This window comes from Dipodomys spectabilis, unplaced genomic scaffold (assembly GCF_019054845.1).
Source record: "Dipodomys spectabilis isolate Male_0828 unplaced genomic scaffold, ASM1905484v1 ptg000003l, whole genome shotgun sequence".
Taxonomy (NCBI): domain Eukaryota; kingdom Metazoa; phylum Chordata; class Mammalia; order Rodentia; family Heteromyidae; genus Dipodomys; species Dipodomys spectabilis.
Genome location: NW_024870680.1, coordinates 13,336,257 through 13,357,567, shown reverse-complemented (window position 1 = coordinate 13,357,567; position 21,311 = coordinate 13,336,257). Strand labels below are relative to the sequence as shown.

The 21,311-nt window shown below is 39.7% G+C and overlaps 1 protein-coding gene across 2 annotated transcripts in view; it reads left to right on the top strand.

Moving 5' to 3' along the window:
• Uvrag (UV radiation resistance associated) overlaps positions 1-21,311 on the top strand; it is a 317,269-nt gene that overhangs the window by 52,643 nt on the left and 243,315 nt on the right. For both annotated transcript variants that reach the window (XM_042689000.1, XM_042689006.1), the window contains one exon: positions 14,389-14,550. In XM_042689000.1, the coding sequence (XP_042544934.1) occupies positions 14,389-14,550 (162 nt within the window). The remainder of the gene's footprint in view (positions 1-14,388; positions 14,551-21,311) is intronic.

Here is a 21,311-nt window from a genome sequence, read left to right as displayed (position 1 = left end):
TTCTGTCTGGACCCTGGGATAGAACCAAGACAAGAAGGTTCTTTCCCAAAATAGGGAGATCTAGCTCCTTGAAGATGAAGACAGACCTGTCTGGTTGGCAAATGGCATAAAATGAATGTCCCTCCCAGAGCAAAGTCCATCTAGAGAGCAATAAAGACCAACAAAACACTTGCCATGGCAGAGTGGTACCCAGATGCTGTCTTGAACAGGCCAGACACATGTGACCAAAATAACTCTACAACAGAGTCTCTACTAAGCACACAGTATTAAGAAAGATAACTGAGGTAAAGAACTCAATTTCACTTTAGCATGCTGAGTTTAACATTCTACCTAACAGACTAATGGGAATGTTCAAGGGAATCTCCTTAGTTCCACCTTTCTTTCCCTAGCCATAGAATTGTTATTCCCATTTTCAGCAGTTTTCTGTGACAAAACTTTCCTGTTGTACTCAACTCCCCTTGCTGTAAGTTTCTTGCACCCCAGTGATCGCTTCCTCCATCTCCAGTATTTCGGTCTTCTCTAGCAGAAGTATGAAACTACAGATGAAGACTTTGCTTTCTCTCTGTGTCTAAAACGTCTTAGTCACACCCACAATCCCCCAAAATACCCAGCCACCAAGACAGTACTTATAAACGTGAGTTTTCCCTGCCTTGGTCAGTGCACAAAGTTGTTTACCTTCTTGCTACAGTTTTAATTTGGGCCTCTTTGTCCAAGTCTCTTTATTATTTTTTTAAGTTATTATAAAAACAGAGGGGTTGTCTGGGCCTCTGTAGCTGGGCTCCTTTGTTGGGTTGCCGCTTTAACTTTGGTTATGAGTCCATTGTCAAGCTAGGAGAGAATGCTGTGTTTAGCCTGATCCAGAAGGTGTCACAGTGGGGCAGCAGGATGAGTCTCCTCCTAAGGATGGTCTTCCAGGATTTCTTCAGGTGATGTGAAAGATCCCGAATGAGCTACCATGTTGTTAGATACGGCTTGGGACCTTGGCATGTCGCCTCGGAATAAGGGCACCAAATCAAAAGCAACTGGCAAGGCAGTATTTACCTCTGTAGAATGGTGCACCCTCAGCCAAAAATCTGGTGAACAAGCTATGAGAGTGTGTCTGCTGCTTACTTTTTATCCCTAATGCAGCAGGCTCTGCTCCTGTGTTTGAATTGGATGAGCTCAGGTTCACAATGTGTTCCTGATTGGCTAGTTTGAAGAGGGTAGGAAAATCTTAATTACTCACATCCTCTGTTACTTTCTTGAAGAACTTGAAGAATGTCTTAATTATTCCTACCCCCTGCTGCTTTCTTGCTTATGATAGTCTTAAAATATTCAACTAGAGCCAAACCACCAGGCAAAAGTAGGAACTTTTTTTTTTTTTTTGGGCCGGTTGTGGGGCCTGAACTCTGGGCCTGGGTGCTGTCCCTCAGCTCTTCAGCTCAAGGCTAATGCTCTACCACTTGAGCCACAGCGACTCTTCTGGCTTTTTTTCTTTTTGCTTATGGGTGCTGAGGAATCGAACCCAGGGGCTCATGCATGCAAGACAAGCACTCTACCACTGAGCCACCTTCCCAGCACCACAAAGTAGGAACTTTTAAGTAACCCCCTTTGATAGGAAAGACAGCTTTTCTCACAACTAGAAGTCCAGTGGAGGTCAGTGAACCTTATAATTGAATAAACAATGGGCTGGGAAGGTGGCTCAGTGGTAGAGTGCTTGCCTTGCATATATGAGGCCCTCGGTTCAATTCATCAGCACCACATAAGCAGAAAAAAAAAAGCTGGAAGTAGCGCTGTATGTAGCTCAGGTGGTAGAACGCTAACCTTGAGGTGAAGAGCTGAGGGACAGCACCCAGGCCCAGAGTTCAGGCCCACTACCGGGCCCCACCCCCTACCTCCTAAAAAAGTTTTAGAGTATGTACTTTTTTTCTTCTTTTTTTTTGGGGGGGGGGGGTGGTCCAGTTGTAGGGCCTGAACTCTGGGCCTGGGCGCTGTCCCTCAGCTCTTCAGCTCAAGGCTAGCGCTCTACCACTTGAGCCACAGCACCACTTCTGGCTTTTTTTCTTTTTGCTTATGTGGTGCTGAGGAATCGAATCCAGGGTCTCATGCATGCAAAGGCAAGCGCTCTACCACTGAGCCACTTTCCCAGCCCCTAGAGTATGTACTTTTAGGGAAGGAATGAGACATAATTTATCAAATATGACAAAGTTCTGGAATTGTGATTGAACGGTTTTAAAATCTTTAGAGGCCACACCCAACTAACTGAACAGTAGAAGTAGTTTTCATGAGTTACTGTCCTGGGTAATTATCAAACTGAGTTTATGTTTCACTTGAATTATAACTGAATGAGTTACCTTTTAACATAATGTTTGTGTTTGTATGTATAAGACTGCATTATTTATGTCAAATTATGTCACACTGTGTCAAGTTGCACTGTCTTCAAGGTTCCTCAATGTCTTCAAGGTTCCTCAACTTTGTCTGGTTACTTACATGACTTGAAGGGAGACAAGTAATCAACATATGCAATGATAGGATCAGGCAAGAACAGGAGGTTGTGAAAAGTATAGTATCTCTGTTTGGAGGGAGGATTTATGAAAGGTTTCTAACAATAGTAATTCCTAAGTTGAGTTATGAAGTCTGAATAGAGATGAATGAGACAAAGGAGAGGGTTGATATGGGCTACTACTAATTTTAAAATCAGTGTACAATCCCAATAAGATATGCTATGTGTTTCAGTAAAATTGTAAGAACTTTTATGAGTTTTTTTGTTGTGTTTCTTGTGAACATTATGTTATGGAAATGAATTGAGGTGATAAATAATGATTTAGGTTCTGTAATAAATAATTATTTTAGGTCCTCTGATGTGTAGTTAGGTAGTGAGTGAGTGAGTGAGTGTGTGTGTGTGTGTGTGTGTGTGTGTGTGTGTGTGTGTGTGTGTGTGTGTGTGTGTGTGTGTGTGTGTGCGCGTGCGCCAGTCCTAGGTCTTTAATTCAGGGCCTGAATGCTGTCCCTGAGCTTTTTTGCTCAAGGCTAATGTCTCCTTCCACTTGAGCCAAAGCTCCATTTCTGGCTTTTTTTGGGGTAGCAAATTGGAGATAAGAGGCTCAAATCTCAGCTTCCTGAGTAGCTAGGATTACAGATGTAAGCCACTGACATCCAGCCATCAGTGACTTTTTCTTTTTGTTTGTTTGAGGCTGGGACATGAACTTGGTGTCTTGATCCTTTTGCTTATTGGCTGGCATTCTACCACCTGAGCCATGCCACAAACCCTGACAGTGAACTTTTTAAAGCTTTAAAGATCCTAATAGTCTGCTACTGGGCTTTCAGTGAGTATAGATTAGATCCCTAGATATTAGCCCTTGAAAAGTTCCTTCCATCCAGAAATTGGTTTTAAAAGTTAATTAAAAGTGATCTGTATCTGTATAATAAAAATATTGGGCAATAGATTCCTTGCCTGGCATGTATGAGGCCCTGGGTTCGATTCCTCAGTACCACATAAGCAGAAAAAGCCGGAAGTGGCACTGTGGCTCAAGTGGTAGAGCACTAGCCTTGAGCTAAAGAGCTCAGGGACAGCGCCCAGGTCCAGAGTTCAGATCCTACGACCAACCAATATATATATACACATATATATATACACACATATATATACACACATATATATACACATATATATACATATACATACACACACATATATATGTATATGGCAATAAACTCTTTGAATATGTGGCAGGCTGTATCTGTCTGTATCTGAATGTACCAACTCAGGGATTATTGCTCACTGTCTGGTAGCTATTTTGTAAAAGTATAATGGAAAGTCTGTGATAAGAAGATTACAATAGCTCTACTGTGTTACTGATGTATTGGCTTAGAAGGGGAAACCTGGGCCATGTATTCATCCACATGAAATGACTTCAGAAAACCCCTCTCCTCTGGAGGCTTTTGATTTCTTTCATAATGAAGTATTTAAGAGTGTTTAATGCAATGTCGCCCCCTCCCCCAGCATCTCTTCTTCCCACCAATGCTATATGGCCCTTCAAAAGTATTTAGTCTTCATTTTTTTTTCTCACTTTGGAAGGAAATGGTTATTTCATGCTTTTTTTTTTTTTTTGGTACTTTACAATATAGATAGAATATGAAATTATACTATTTTATATTCCAGAACACAGGTACTGTTATTGAGCAGGGATCTTCATACAGGGGGGTAATTGGTATCTCTTTAGGTGGTATAATTTGCTAAGAGCCTGAAATATTATCAGCAAGAGAAGACTTTTATTTCTACACTGCAGTCAGCTTCCCATTTTTTTTCATTATTGAATCATTTGAAACTTTTATTAGATATGCTTATAGTCAGTCAAATGCACAGATAGACTGGTCTCTTTTCTAAGAGAACCAAGTCAGTGTCACCTGATCAAGAAATGGTACATGATTGGCTCCTCTTCTGTTCTTCCAGTCAGTGTCACCTCCCTAGGTGAAAAGACAACCCTGGACTTATTGTTGTATGACTATTTCTGTCTGGTTTGACTCTTACATGGCATTCTCTCTTTTATTTATTTATTTATTTATTTTTTGGGTCCGGTTGTGGGGTCTGAACTCTGGGCCTGGGCGCTGTCCCTTAGCTCTTGCTCAAGGCTAGCGCTCTACCACTTGAGCCACACCACCACTTCTGGCTTTAATTTTCTTTTTGCTTATGTGGTGCTGAGGAATTGAACCCAGAGCCTCATGCATGCAAGGCAAGCGCTCTACCACTGAGCCACCTTCCCAGCCCAGCATTCTCTCTTTTGTTCAGCATACTTGTAAGACTCATCCATGATGGAACATGTAATAGTTTATTAATTCTAAGGAACATTGTTCCTTTGAGCATTTCACTGGAGAATGTACTTAAGAGTGGAATTATGGACTGGGTTATAGGTTATGTTCACCTTTACCAGATAAGTATTGCCAAATAGTTGCCAAAATATTTGTACCAATTATATCTTATCAGCAGTGTGAGTTTTTTAGTTGTTCAATTATTCATGCCTAAGCTTGGTAATACATAATTTATTTAGCCATTCTGGTGCAATCCTGGTATTATATTATGACTTTATACTTCCTCACAGATTATTACAGTGAAACACTTTTTTCCCCCCATTTATTGACTATTAGATGTTCTCTTTTTTGGGGTGGGGAGGGGTGCTGAAGGGGTTGGTCTTGGGGCTTGATCTCAGGGCCTGGGTGCTGTCCCTAAGGTCTTTTCTTCAAGGCTAGTGCTCTATCATTTAAAGCCACAGTGCCACTTCCGGTTTTCTAACAATTAATTGAAGATTAGAGTCTCATGGACCTTCCTATCTGGGCTGGCTTTGAACCGTGATCCTCATATCCCAGCCTCCTGAGTAGATAGGATTATAGGCATGAGCCACTGGTGCCCAGCAGGACTCTTAAGTTTTGTGAAGATAAGTAAAAATGTGTAGTCCTACTGGGGGCATGGTGCCTAACACTCTAAACTTTTAGTAACTAGGTACGGAATATTGGTAGAGATTAAATACACAGGTAGAAATTTCCTTTGAGGAGGGAGGACAGGCAAGCAAAACATGGTGATTTATCATGACAGGTGCCTTAAGAAAGTTAGCTGCTCACAGATTCCTGCGGGAACACAAAAAGTGTTACTTGCTCCCAGATTGACTAGGTCTTATTGTCATTAGGAGGAATAGGACATTTCTTTTGTTTATTCAGTATTTGAGTGCTTATTGTATCTCTAGGGTACTATATTATCATTCAGGAAAAGCAAAAAGACTCAGGCTCACAGAAGGCCTGGCAGTGGAGAGAATCTTCTTTGAGGAAGAAATGCTTGAACTCAAACCTGGTGGTCAGAGAAACATTAACTAGGAAAACTGCAGTTGAGGGCAGAGCCTAGGAAGAAGGGCTCTATCTGAAGACCTCAGCTTCCTCATTTCAAAACTTAAACTGACAAGTTCAAAGTTCCCTTTTATTCTTAACAGTTTTGGAATGTGTAAACTAGGTGGACACCCCTATTTTGGCTCCTCGTTGTATGTAGCTTCTTCATTTGCCCTATCATCCATGTTAAGTACAATGCTTGCCACATAACGGCCCACAACAGATTGTAGTTATTCCTGTAAGGTTGGGATGGTGAAGGGAAATCCTGGGTGGAGCAGGCCCATCCTCAAACTCAGGAACCAGAGAGCTCGGCTCAGAACTCCTGGCTCCCAGGTTTTCAAGCCCTAGATAGTGAGCTGAGTAAGTTTTTCCTAGCTGATCTGTGATACATACTTTTTTTTTTTTTTTTAATGTTTTATTTTTCTGCTGTTATTGAGACTTGAATGCCAGGCCTCAAACTCTTACTCTACTTTTTTGCTTATGGCTGGCAGTCAACCACACCTATACTTCTAGCTTTTTGGAGGTTATTTGGATATAAGAGTTTCAATCTCAGCTTCTTGGTAGCTAGTTTTGTAGGCATGAGGTCTCGGTGGCTAGCCATACTTTATTCTTGCTAATAGCCAATTGTTGTATGTGATTAACCAGCAAGAGCAAGTCTGAGCTCTGTGAAGTTTTCAAGTCTGACTAAGAGAATTATTGACAGTCTGGTAAGGTCTCTTTTGTTCTAAATTCTCACATCATTTAATGGGGAGAAACAACCCCAAACTTAAACAAAACAAAGTCTAGAGGCCCAGATTCAAATTCTGGCACTGTTTTTTTTTTTTTGGGTCCGGTCGTGGGGCCTGAACTCTGGGCCTGGGCACTGTCTCTCAGCTCTTCAGCTCAAGGCTAGCACTCTACCACTTGAGCCACAGCGCCACTTCTGGCTTTTTTCTTTTTGCTTATGTGGTGCTGAGGAATCGAACCCTGTGCCTCAAGCATGCAAGGCAAGCACTTTACCACTGAGCCACCTTCCCAGCCCTTCTTCTTCTTCTTTTTTTTTTTTAAACTAGGCAACCTTAGTCAAAATCTTCGCTTCCATGTTTCACTGGTTATAAAGTTCACATCTCAATCTAGCATTTAAATTATTTGCAGTTTACTTAAACATGGAACATCGCTGAAGTATAGAGGTACCCTAAAATCTAATTTTTCCTATTTTTTTTCTCATGTTTTAGAGTTGATTGTTTGGATTTAGTAAATGGGCTCTTTTTGCTTTTAACTGTTGAGGTTGACAAGTTATCTAATTTTATGTGCACTTGTTGGAGGTCTATTGGACTAATTTGCTCAATGCATTCAATACATCTTTGTGCTAGATGAAGCATTCTTCTATGTCCTTTTCATGTGTCCTCTACCTTCCAATAGTACCAGTCACTAAAAATAACTGTTACTCTTCTATTAAGGTTTGTAAAAGCTGTGTTTCACTTTTTTTTTTTTTTTATAACTGAAGATTATGAGACACAGAGGTTTGATTATGTAATTCATCACTGGAGTGTGATTTACTATTTTCCTTTTTACTGGACAGCCTCAAAGCCTTCTTCATTGAGAAGAAAGTCTAAAGTGACTCTTAATGCCATCCCACAAGCCAGTGGTCTTTCTGATTGATAGTTGCTGGTTGTGATCCATCTAGATTTCTAATGGTGCTCCAGTGTCTTTCTAACTTAGTGGTCAGCAGTGTCTTTATGGGTTAGTGGTCATTGGTATTGGGTTAAACTTTTGTTCAAATACTTCAAACCAGAAACTCCTACCAAAGGATTGGTAGGTTTGTTTCCCCTCTCCCCCGCCTTTAATTCCCTGCAGGTATTGCTGTCTGTGGGGCCTTCTGAGATCTCTTCTGCATGTTGCATGCAGACCATGTCAGATAGGAATATGTAGATTGTGTTGATTCTCTTTGGACTGTCCTATGTGGATGCATAATTGCATGTCAAGGCCCCTACAGCTTCTCCTTTTTGAATCTCTCCATTAAAATTCTGGCTATCTACTGCTTATCTTGCTCATCTATTACTTATCTTAACCAAGATGGTGAAACTAGTCTTCCTCCTTCATTTGCCTCTAAGCTCAGGGTTTTCCATGTCCCATTTCAAATGTAGTTTATCCTCATCTGTAGCAAAGTGATTCTTCTAACCTGCCCCTTTCTCCCAAGTAGAAAAACTTTACAGGGCTGGGAATGTGGCTTAGTGGTGGAGTGCTTGCCTGGCATGCATGAAGCCCTGGGTTTGATTCCTCAGTATTACATAAACAGAAAAGCCAGAAGTGGTGCTGTGGCTCAAGTGATAGAGTGCTAGCCTTGAGCAAAAGACACTTAGGGGCAGTGCCCTGAGTTCAAGCCCCAGGACTGGCAAAAAAAAGAAAGAAAGAAAAAAAAGAAAAAAAAAAAAAAAGAAAAGCTTTACAGATTGAGTTGGGGTTAGGGATAAAAGCAGCCCCAGATAGGATGTCACCACTCTCCTGTTCTTAATCTGAAGCCAGTAAGTTGGTTTGTTTGTTTGGCTTTTTAAAAAATAAATAACTGGGCCAGGCGCTGCAGGCTCATGCTTAACTACTTAGGAAGCTGAGATCTGAGGATCAAAGTTCAAACCTAGCATAGGCAGGAAAGTTGGTGAGATTCTTTTTTTTTTGTTGTTTGGTCGGTCGTGGGGCTTGAACTCTGGGCCTGGGCGCTGTCCCTCAGCTCTTCAGCTCAAGGCGAGCACTCTACCACTTGAGCTACAGCGCCACTTCTGGTTTTCTGGTGGTTTATTGGAGATAGGAGTCTCACGGTCTCTCCTGCCCGGGCTGGCTTTGAACCGCGATCCTCAGATCTCAGCCTCCTGAGTAGCTAGGATTACAGGCGTGAGCCACCAGCGCCCGGCAGTTGGTGAGATTCTTATCTCCAGTTAACTACCAGAAAAACTGGAAGTGGTGCTCTGGTTCAAAGTGGAAGAACATTAGCCTTGAGGAAAAGAGGTCAGGGACAGCATCCAGGTCCTGAGATAAAAGCTCCACAAGTGACAATAAATAAACAAATGGGGCTGGGAAGGTAGCTTAGTGGTAGAGTGCTTGCTTAGCATGCATGGAGCTCTGGGTTCGATTCCTTAGTACAACATAAACAGAAAAAGCTGGAAGGGTGCTGTGGCTCAAGTGGTAGAGTGCTAGCCTTGAGCAGAGAGAGGCTCAAGGACAGCGCCCAGTCCCTGAGTTCAAGCCCCAGGACTGGCAAAACAACAACAAAACAAAACAAATAGAGGCTGGGAAGGTGGCTCAGTGGTAGAGTGCTTGCCTAGCATGCATGAGGCCCTGGGTTTGATTTCTCAGCACTACATCAGCAATAAAAGCCTGAAGTGGTGCTGAAGCTCAAGTGGTAGGGTGTTAGCTTTGAGCTGAAGAGCTGAGGGACAATACCCAGGTACAGAGTTCAGGCCCCATGACTGATAAAAAACCCCAAAACAAAACAAAAACAAAAAACCCACCAAATAACTCAAATTTGACATATGCCTTTGGTTGAGACCCAGAGCCCTGAAATTGTTGTTTTGATAATTTTGTCCGTTTTCACTATTGTTTTAGGGAGGATTGTTGCACGACTCAGAAATATTAGAAATCCTTCCCTTCCTTTAGATTTGCTCTTACATTTGCCACTTCAGTGTTCATTCATTCTTGAAGCATAGATAACTATGTTCACTTTCCATATCCCTGAAGTGCATCCTTTGAAATTTTCCTGAATGACAGTATCTCACTGTTAGCCCAATGAGCTCCCTTCCCACAGCTTAGCATGCTCCTTTCCTAAGCATCACTAGGCCCATTTAGTAAAGGCAGTAAATAATCAGCCTCCAAACCCCTTTACCTTGAGATGGCACTTCTCTGGGGCAGCTACCACCATATAAGGCAACAAGAGCCCCTGAGAGTGACCTTCAGGTCTGGGCAGTTGCAGGACCCCATCTACTACTTGGGCAGCAGCCATAAACCCTAGTGTGCCATGATGAAGCCTCTGGTCCACATGTCCACACCAGGGTCTCTGCCTCCTTAGCCTCTTCTAGCCCCTCCTAAACCTCCGAGGTTATATAGGTCACCTCAGACAATAGCTGGCACTTGGTCTCTCTTGTGAGAAGGGGTCTTGCTGGTCCCTATACTGGTAATAAACCTTTTCTTTGTTCTTTGTACCTGGATGTCTGTGTGATTGTTCTGGCAAAGTCTAATATACTCTAACACTCACATACACGTCTCCTTATGTGAAATTGTACTTGTTTTACTCTAATTGGAGAAAAGTATTCTACTGAGCCTCGGTTTTCAGTTAATTATTTTATTTTTGGCACATTGAAAGTCAATTCCATTGCTATTTGGCTTTTGTTTTTGCTATTTAGAATTCATTGCTCAGCCTATTATTCCTTGGAAGATAATTTTACTCGGGTGGGTTTTAGGATCTTATTTTGCTTTGGGGTTCTATAGTTTCACTTTTTAATTTTATGTATTTTGGTATAGTTTTATTTACCTTGCCTGGGAACTGTTGGGTATTTTCTACCTGTGACTTTTATGAGTTTTTTTTTTAAATTAATTTTTGGCAGTACTGGAGTTTTGAACTTGGAATCTCATACTTGTATAAGAATTCTACCACATGAAGGGGTTGGGAAGGTGGCTCAGTGGTAGAGTGTTTGCCTTGCATGCATGAGGCCCTGGGTTTGATTCCTCAGCACCACATAAACAGAAAAGGCCAGAAGTGGCACTGTGGCTCAAATGATAGAGCGCTAGCCTTAAGCTGAAGAGCTGAGGGACAGTGCCCAGGCCCAGAGTTCAGGCCCCATGACTGACAAAAAAAACAAAAAGTAAAAACAAGAATTCTACCACTTGAACCATTCCTCCAGCTTTTTTGTTTTAACTGTTCAGATAGGAGCTTGTGATTCTTGCTTGGGTCATCCTCAGACTGTGAACCTCCTATCTGTCTATACTTTCTGTGGAGTTGATGTATACCATGGTGCCAACTAGTCTTTTGTTTTCTTTTTCTTTTCTGTGCTAGTCTAGGGTTCAAATTGAAGGTCTGGCTGCTCTCCTTGAGTTTAGTTTGCTCAAGGTTAGCACTCCACCACTTGAGCCATAGCTTCTGGCTTTTTGGGTAGTTTATTGGAGATAAGAATCTCATGAACTTTTCTGCCCAGGCTGGCTTTAAACTTCAATTCTCATATCTCGGTCTCCTGAGTAGGTAGAATTTCATGTGTGAGGCATTGGCATCCCTCCACTTTCTTCGTCTTCATCGTCTTCTTCTTCCTCCTCCTCCTCCTCTTCTTCATCTAGGAAATTTTCTCAGATAATGCTTTGCCCCCTTCTTGAATCCATTTTTCTCCCTCTGAATTGTTTACTAAATGGCTATCAGATATTTTCATTCTGTCATGCGTGTTTTTGGAACTGTTCTCCACCTATATTTGTTATCTCATTGATCTGTGCTGCTTTCACACATTTCCCCCTTCCCCACTTTTTCTGTTGTGTGAGATTCTTGATATGTAGCCCAAACTGGCCTTAGATTGCCTATCTTCTAGCCTCAGCTTCCCAAGTCCTGGAATTACAGGTGTTCACTACTATGCTCAGCTTCTGAGCTACTTTCTGTGTAATTTCTTCCTCTAAGGAAATTTCTCCCTACTTCTCATGAGAACTTTCCCTAGGGACATTTATGGGCAGGAGGTTGTTAAAATTTAGTTTTATTTCATGAACCATTCTGTGTAATGCTTTTGTGGTTGGAGCTCAGTGCAGAGGGACTTGTTGGACTTGTTGGGCCTCAGCTTGAACCTAAGTTTTGCGTTTTGTCCTTTTCTCTCTTGAAGACTGCCAGAACCAAAGCCCTAAGTTTGTATGGTTTGGCAGTGGCTTCAAGTCAAAGGCCTTCTAGATCTCTCCTTTTTTTCCCTTATGTTCTTTCCTTCTTGGTTTGGAAATAGTTCTGTGATGTTAATAATTATTATTATTAAAAAATTCCTCTAGTATACTTATTGGAGGAATGCCTAGCCTGCCATTATTAGAAATGAGTAGCTGCTCTTCACTCATCTTGAGCATTTATATTTATAGTTCACATATTTCTCATTGCTAATACTCTTCATTCCTTCTTGTTGATCTAGTTTTTCCATCTGGTGCCATTTCTCTTCAACCTGAAGAACTAGCATTTCTTGTAGTGCAGGTCTACATAGTTATTCCTAGACTTTAATGTTATCTTCATATTTGAATGAAACTCTGCCCTTGTTTAGCAGGGCTCTTAAAACAATTTCAGTGAGATAGTTGTAAGGAAATATTTTGCGTTTCCAGGTTTCAAGTCCCAGTTTTCAGCATCTTATGTTGGGAAATATTAAGGAGTATCCATACCAGGAGTATGGATAAAGAAAAGATCTGACAGAAACTCACAGGCCAACAGGTTTTATTTGCTCCAACCTGAGAAGGGTGACCATGTTTTCTTCAGCCCCACTGAAGAAGAAATGGGATGATGATTCCCTTACAATGAAGGTCTCTTTTATTAGGTAGAAAAGTGAATTCAGGTGGGGCAATGGGCTGGGGTAGTTTGTCACCAGAGGGCAAGATGGGAACAGAGGAAGGGCTCTTTGTGCAGAGATGAATCATCTTGAATTACAAGAAAGGTTTTTGTTTGTTTGTTTTTTAACAGCTTGGGCTTTTAGCAGACATGTCAACAAATGGTGTGGCCCTCAGTTCACAGGTTATCTCTTTACAGCACAGAGTATGTTTGAGGAGTGAAAAAGAGAAGGGAGACAATTCAGCAAAGTTGGTAGCAAGGGCAGTTCTAAGATATGTCCATTGGGGAAAGGTGAGTGTTTTTAGTTTAGGTCATTTTCCATTGTAGATCTTAGATTGGAATTTCGGGGGATTCTGGATTTAATTTTTAAACATCAACTAGAAAACGAATTGCAGAAAATGAATTGCAGGATTATTCTTGCTATGTAACTTTCATGCCATGTATCCATCATTCCCCTATGGACTTGGTACCCACCCATGCCCCTTCTCACTTTGTTTAGGGAAAATAACACAAAGCCCCAAATCATTTACGTTACCCTTCTATAAAGACCTTTTGATTCACTCATGTGTGTAACATTAAAATTACCTTAAGCTGAGTGCTGGTGGCTCATGCCTGTAACCCAAGCTACTCAGGAGGCTGAGATCTGTGGTTCAAAGCTAGCCTACACCAGAAAACTCGGTGAGACACTTATCTCCAATATACTACTCAAAAAAGCCAGAAGTAATGCTGGGCACCTGTAATCTTAGCTACTCAGGAAGCTGAAATCTGAGGATCGCAGTTCAAAGCCATCCCAGGCAAAAAAGTCTGTGAGAATCTTATCTCTAATTAACTACCAGAAAACTCAAAGTGGCAGTGTGGCTCAAGTGGTAAAGCACTAGTTTTGAGTTGAAAGAGCTCAGGGACAGCGCCCAGGCCCAGAGTTCAAAACCCACGACTGCCCCCTATCTTCCCTCCTCCCCCAACAAAAAAAAGCCAGAAGTGGCACTGTGGCTAAGTGGTAGAGCTTGCCTTGAGCAAAAGAAGCTCAGGGACAGCACTCAGGCCCCAGGACCCACCCCGCCTTCTCCCCGCCCCCCCCCCCCCCCAAAAAAAAAAAAAAAGATTAAATTAAGATTGTTTCCATTTAGCAGTATTTACTTTAAGGGAACAATGTTGAAGCAGGTAATCATTGTATTATAATTAGTTTTTCTTTATGTTATTAAACCCCTTCACAGTCTGACTTTTCAAAGTGTTTCAGTTATCTAGATGGAAATGTTTGTTTAAACCTTCCAGTGGTCCCACATGTTGTAAGTAAAGTCTTGCCTGCTTGGCAATGCATTAAACAGCCTTCAGTTTATTCAGTCCCTGTTTCTGTCCTTAGCTCTGTGTTCTGCTAGTCCTGCCAACAGTTGTTCTCAGTTCTCTACCACTTTGCTGTTTCACACCTCTGAGCCCTGGTATATCATGTTCCTTTGCCTGGAATTCTTTCTTTGAATCTGGTAAAATCCCACTTGTCCTTTAAAAGTCAAATTTCACAGTCTCTGATGTTGTCCCTGTACCTTCAGTTTATTATTCTTCCTGTGCCACTGTGGAACCTTTTGCATTATTCTGTTACTGACTCTCTGTGAAATAATATGATTATTTTTATTTATTTTTGCTTTGCAGTGCTGGAGATTGAACCCTTGCATATGCTAGACAAATGCTTTACCATTGAACTGTATATCCCCAGTGATGTGATTATTTTAAATAGCTACTTAAGCCCAAGTATATAAGTTGGAGGTTCGTATGTTGGCTTTGATAGAAATGTTGAGTAAATGGGTGAATTACCATGTGTAGCTATGTCATTGAGTGACAGAAATATATATTTCTTCTAATAATGACCATATATTATTATCATCTTTGTGTTTAATCTTATGCATACTACATTTAAGAAACAATTTAGTTTATTTATGATGTCTTTGTTTTTAAAGACAAAATGATTGAAATAATTGTAAACCCAAAGTAGTCTTCCTAAAGTATGTTTCAATTTCCACCAACAGAATCCAACTTGGCGGAGTCTTGATTTTGGAATAATGCCTGACTGTCTTGACACATCTGTGTCTTGCTTTGTGGTAAAGATCTGGGGTGGAAAGGAGGACACCTACCAGCTGCTGATTGAATGGAAAGTCTGTTTGGATGGGCTGAAATACTTGGGTCAGCAGGTAATTTTCAGATTACAATGTCAAGTGGTTACCATCTCCAAATTAATCTGTCTAACCATCCTATTGATTTTTATGTCTATATTCTCTATTCTAAAGGGAGAACTCCGTGGTTGTTTACTTATTTTACTTATTTATGTCATTATGTTTGAGTTGCTGCCTAATTAAAAAAAATACTTTTTAACTCAAGACATTTATGCAGAAGTACCCAAAGTGCCAGTTTAAGGAGATTTTTGCTTGTGTGTCTGAAAAAAAGATACAATGTCTCATTTTCTGTTTTGTCTCTTCTTTGGATGTCCTGTAGATTCTAAAAATTAAGTTGAAATATGGAATATACCACTAGACATCTCTTTTGACGAGAAGAGTTTGGGTTATTACAGGAATAGGAAGAGCTACAAGTTGTTGAGTACAGAGATGACAAGTGTCTGGCTTTATGCAGCTACCTGGCTTCTCTGCCTTTGCTGTACCTAGGAATGTTACAGTCCATAGATCAGAATGTTCTCTTTGAACTCCAATAACTCCATAATCCTCTCCGACTGCATTCCTATTAACAATCAGTTAGAATTGTATATGAATGAAACCTGCCTAATTATGATTCTCAGACATTAATGTTACTATAATTAATGTTTAAAAAACCTTGTGAAGGTTGATATTACTGCCCTTATTTTCTAGATAGGAAAATTTAGCTTCAAGGAGTAAGAAAGTCTTCAACATCATACAGCAGGGTGGAGCTAAGATTTATATCTAGGCCAACTTAAAAAAATAATTCTCTTTGTGCTGTGCCACACTGATGGACACATGTGGTCCTTGATAACTCTCTACCTAGCAAGATACCATTTCTGTTTTATATTTCTTATGGTCCTATTATTAAGAATAACCCTAAGTATTAGTCTTACACTATTTATGAAGAGCCTGGATGTATTCTGAATTTTTTCAACATATATGTGTTGGTATATTTCTTTTGAATAAACAAATTAATTCTGAATTTCATTTTTATAGTGGAAACATTCTGCAACTCAGTTTTCTTTATTTTTATTTTTAATTTTAATTTATTTCATTTTATTATCCTATTCTATTCTTTGATGTGCTGGGAATTGAACCCAGGGCCTTGTTCACATTAGGCAGGCACACTCTACAGAACCCTACAATAGATCTCTTGAACTTTCTAATTGAAAGATTATATCCTTTGACCAATACCTACCCTATTACTAACTATACCCTAATTCCTGTTTACCTCTATTCTGTTCTCTACTTCCATGTGTTCTCTTTTTAAAAAAATCGCATACATTGTCTTAGTCATGTTCTTGAAGCTAGAGTTTTGGGTCCCAGGCCCAACTTCTAAGATTCCACATGTTAGGTTTGACCACTTGCTCTTATATGCCAAATTAAAGGACAGTAATTGGGGAGGGGGGGCAGGAGGAGGGTGGGAAGGGTGGGAAGGGGAAACAAAGGAGGAGGCTACAATGATTGATAAGAAATGTACTCATTATCTTGTCCTCTGTACAGTTTTTTCACAATAAAAAAAAATAAAGGACAGTAATAGTGGAAGGCAGAGGAAGAAGACTTGTTATGTGGAATAGGTAGTCATGGGAGAAGGCAAAGTAAACACTTTGGCCCATCTTTAGGTTTCTTTGAGCTGCAGACATGGGCTTTTTGTATAGACAGTGTTGGTTGGGACAGCAAAAAAGTCTACATAGTAACAGTTCTAGTTACAAATGTGGTCTGTTTGGTCATTAACTCGGTTCTAGTCTACCATGGGTTCCAGAAGATTTGTTATCACTGTAAGCATGTTAGGGGAACAATCTGATCCCCTTGAGATGATTACTTTTGCTCCACAGTGAAGGCTCATCACTACAGGTAATTATCTTTGTTTAGGGGCAGAGTCTGTCATACAAGGCTTTGTTCCTTCTCAGGACTAGTTTTGGTCTCTTGCCATTAAGATGTTGCTGATCAGTCATGCCCTTCCTGGATTGGAGGTGGCTGCAAGCGTAATAACTCAGAACAAGGAGAAGATACAAAAATGGAGGCAGGGATGCCAAGCTTTTCTCCTGCATTTAGTTAATTTGTGGACCCAAGTAAGGAATCAGTGTTTTTCAGCAAAAGGAATAAGGACCTGTTACAATTCACCCATTATGCTTCCACATTACTCCGTCTTGAGGAATTACAGTATTGGCTCATCTGGCTTTCTATATTTCTTGGAGAGAAAGAAATCTATATATCAGAAAGGGGACAAATAGTTACAAATAGCTACTACTACAAATAGCTATTTGTAGTAGTTGAAGTATTTTGAAGTCAAAAGTACTTGTTTAAAACTAGCAATACCATTATAAAGTAGAATATAAGAGGGAGTAAAAGTCACAAGGCATCCAATTAAATATCTCTTTGGACTACTAAAAGGATATGTTTGAAGCTACTAGAATTAGACATTTTTATCTTTATTTAAATAGAAGACCTTGACCAAAAATAGGAGTTTGCCTTCTGTTAGTGATTTGTTATATAGCTTGCTTACGAATCTCTTCTTCCCAGCCTCTTAGCTTTGGTTACTTTTGGGAGAGTTGGCACTAGTGACTCCATTTGGATTCTAACAACTTTTTTTCTTTTTTGAGCAGGGTTTTTGTTTGTTTGTTTGTTTTGTTGTTGTTTTTGGCAAACTGTCTCTGAACAGGTGGCACCCCCTCTTCCACTTCCCATTTAGTCACTGTGTAGTTTTTTGTTTGTTTTTTTTTTTTTGGGTCCAGTCGTGGGGCCTGAACTCTGGGCCTTGGCGCTGTCCCTCAGCTCTTCAGCTCAAGGCTAGCTAGTGCTCTACCACTTGAGCCACAGCGCTGCTTCCGGCTTTTTTCATTTTGCTTATGTGGTGCTGAGGAATCGAACCCAGCGCCTCAGGCATGCAAGGCAAGCGCTCTACCACTGAGCCATCTTCCCAGCCCACTGTTTTTAATGGTTCTTCATTGCTGGGATGAACTTTTTCCAAATGGTTTTATCTGATCCAACATTGGAGGGGAAGAGACAGAGGTCAGGGGGAAGTCAGTATCAGTAAGACCTTTTTGGGCAAGTGGAATTAAGAGGTCCTTAGGTTTAATTCTTTCTGTTCTATAGGTGATATCCTATTATTTCAAAAATGCTGTTTCAGAGCTGGGCGCTGGTGGCTCATACCTGTAATCCTAACTACTCAAGAGGCTGATATCTGAGGATCGTGGTTCAAAGCCACCCTGGGCAGAAAAGTCCCCTTGAGACTCTTACCTCCAATAAACTATTTAGAAAAGCCAGAAGTGCCGCTGTGGCTCAAGCAGTAGAGAGTTAGCTTTGAACCCAGAGGCTCAGGGACAGTACTTAGGCCCAGTTCAAGCCCCAGGACCAGCAAAAAAATCAAAATGCTATTTTAGTTGTTATTGTTAAAATTTATACTGTGTAAAATGACAACAGACAGTTTGTTAGGAATTTTTACAAGGAAAATGCAAATCAAAATTAAATACAAATATTTAAAAAGCTAACTTCTGCCTCCAACTTCTGAGTGCTGGAACTGCAGATGTACACATCTGTACACATCTTGGTAGTGATCTTAAAGTACTTTGCTTTAAAGTACTTTGCTATGCTTATGTCTAATCTCTGCCCTAGTTTCAGAGCCAGCATACAGGCATCTTCTTAGAACGTGGGCAATGGGAAGGCAGAATGCTGAGAATAGCATGCTTCAGAGAACAAAAGGAAAACAAATTTTTGTAAGCCAACAGGAAACTAAATGTCATTGTAGAAAGTCAAAACAGCTATTTATGAAATAGCTGTAATAAGTAAAATGGAATTACAATGGTTTGTTTTAATTTATTTTTGTATCAATACTAGGGCATGAACCTAGGGCCTGGGCAATGTCACTTAGCATTTTTGGCTCAAGGTTGGTACTCTGCTAGCTCCAATTCTGGATTTTTGCTGGTTAATTGGAGATAAGAATCTCACAGACTTTTCTGCCTGGACTGGCTTAGAACTATTATCTTCAGCCTCCTGAGTAGCTAGGATTACAGACATGAGCCACTGGTGCCTGGCTGCATTAGCCCTTTTTGATTAGTTTGTTTTTAAGGTATATTTTCACTTTTGCTTTGGTTTGACCTCTATCAGTGATCCTTCTAACTGGTTGCTTAGGAGGCTGCTTTCAGCTAGCACTGAAATATTTTCATGTAGGTCTTTGTGTTGACATAGGCTGTCGTTTCTTTTTGGCCAATAGCTGAGAATAGCTAATGTGAAACATATATTGAAATGTGTAAAAGACTGACCAGCAATTTTCCAAAGTAAATGTAACATTATTCATTTTTTTAATCAGCAATGGAAAATAGTTCCATTTGTTGCACAGCATTGCTAACACAGTTTGTTGTCAGTCTTTTCAAGTTTAGCCATTTTAATGGATTCCAAGTGATACTTCATTGTAATTTGAATTTCCATTTTCTTCTCCCTCCTTACTTTTTTATTTTTATTTTGTGCAAGTTGTAGGGCTTGGACTTAGGGCCTCGATGCTGTCCCTGAACTCTTTTTGCTCAAGGATCACACTGTACCACTTGAACTACAGCTCTACTTCCAGTTTGTTTTAATTTTTTATTATAAAAAAGGTGTTATACAGAGGGGTCACAGTTGTGTAAGTTAGGTAAAGAGTACATTTCTTTTGGAAAAATGTCACCCCTTAATTTTCATTTTCTTAAAGAAAAAAAATGATGTTTGGCATTGTAAAATATGTAAATATGTATGTGTAATCAGTATGTGCCTCTTGTGTGAATGTGTTGTTTAGGGTTTTTTTTTTTTTGGTTGTTGTTCTTTTTTTTTGCTTGCTTGAATTCTTACTAGTGACCTAAAAATTCTTTATGTATTTTATATACTGTCAGTTTTTATAAGAAATACGTTTTTCAAATTTTCCTGCCAGCTAAGCTTAAAAAATTTTCTTAATAGAACATGTGTTTTTTTATGTTAATTAACTCCACTATCATTTCCTTCTTTCGTGTTTCATGCTTTGTATGCATGGTCTGTTGCCTACCTAATGCTACTAAGGTTTATTCCTATTCTTTTCTTTCTGAACTATTCTACAAGTTTTATAGTTTGAGGTTTTACATTTATCTGTTAATTGACATTCATATGAAGTACAAGTTTCATTATTCTGTAGATATGTGAACAACTGCTTCTGTGCTCTTTGTTGTGAAAGCTGTTATTTCCTCATGAATTACTTTGTCATCATTCTTGAAAAATCAATAGTCAAGAGTCATTTGTGTATACCTATTTTTGGATTTCAGTTCACTTGGTCTGTGTATCTACCCTAATAGTCATATCAAGTTGTCTTGATTTCTATAGTTTTATAGTATGTCTTGAATTCAGATAACATTTGCCTTCCAAATACGTTCCTTTTGGAGAATTTTCCTGGCAATTCTAGATATCAGTTAAAACATAAACAAGTTAAATAAAAGCAAAAGCAAAATATTTTTGTGTTTTTGGTTTTTTTTGCCTTTACATTTTCACGTTAGAATCTGTTACCATTTCTACAAAAATCCTGCAGGTATTTTGATAGGTATTGAATCTAAGAAAAATTAGGAAGAATTGGCATTAGTACTGTGTATCTCTTCATTTATGAGAAGCTTTGGTTTGTTCATCAGTATTTTCTAGTTTTTTTTTTGTATATAGATCTTGCACATATTTTATTATAATTATACCTGCAGATTTTGTATTTTTATGCACATTTAATGACATTCCTTGAAAAATACTCTTATTGGCAGTTTTTTTGTGTGTGTGTGTGCATATAAAGCAACTTATGTTTCAGTCTCTGACCTTGATTAATTCACTTCTAGGGTATAAGTACCTTTTTTTTTTAGATTTCTTTTATAAGCAGATACATTATCTGTGAATATTGACAGTTGACTATTTTCATTATCTTTTAATTTGTGTATATGTATATATGTATATATGTGTGTATATGTATTACGTTCACACATAAACACATACTTTTATGTACTGATGGATTTGAGCAGCTAATTTTTTTTTTTTTTTTTTTTTTTTTGGTGCTGATCCTGGAGCTTGAAATCAGGGCCTGGGAACTATCCCTGAGCTTTTTTGCTCCTGTTCTACAACTTAGAGCCACAGTTCCACTTCTGGATTTTTTTATTTTTATTTTTTTTGGTCAGTCGTGGGGCTTGAACTCTGGGTCTGGGCTCTGTCCCTGAGCTCCTCAGCTAAAGGCTAGTGCTCTACCATTTGAGCCACAGCACCACTTCTGGTTTTCTGGTGGTTTATTGGAGATAAGAGTCTCACATACTTTCCTGTCCAGGCTGTCTTTGAACTATGGTCTTCAGATCTCAGCCTCTTTAGTAAGATTACAGGCACGAGCCACTGGCACCTGGCTTTTTTTTCTTTCTTTCTTTCTTAATTGGAGGTAGGAGTCTCACAGACTTTGCTGCCTGGACTAGTGGCACCTGGCTGTTAATTTTTTTGTCTCTATATTCAGGAGGGTTACTGTCTATACTTTTCTTGAAGTGTACTTGTCTATCTGGCTTGTTATTATTAGACTAATACTGGTTTCATAAAATGGAATGCAAAGTGTTTACTTGCATTTTTCTGGAGGAATTTTTATAGAGTTGTTGTTACATATTCCACAGATGTTTGGCAGAATTATTTAGTAAAACCATCTGGATGTTAAGATTTCTCTGTGGTAAGAGTTTTAGAGTTTTCCTGCCCTTACTTCATGGACTGTGGAGTGAGCTATCTAGGCTATCTGTGACTTCTTAGGGGAGTTTTGGTGG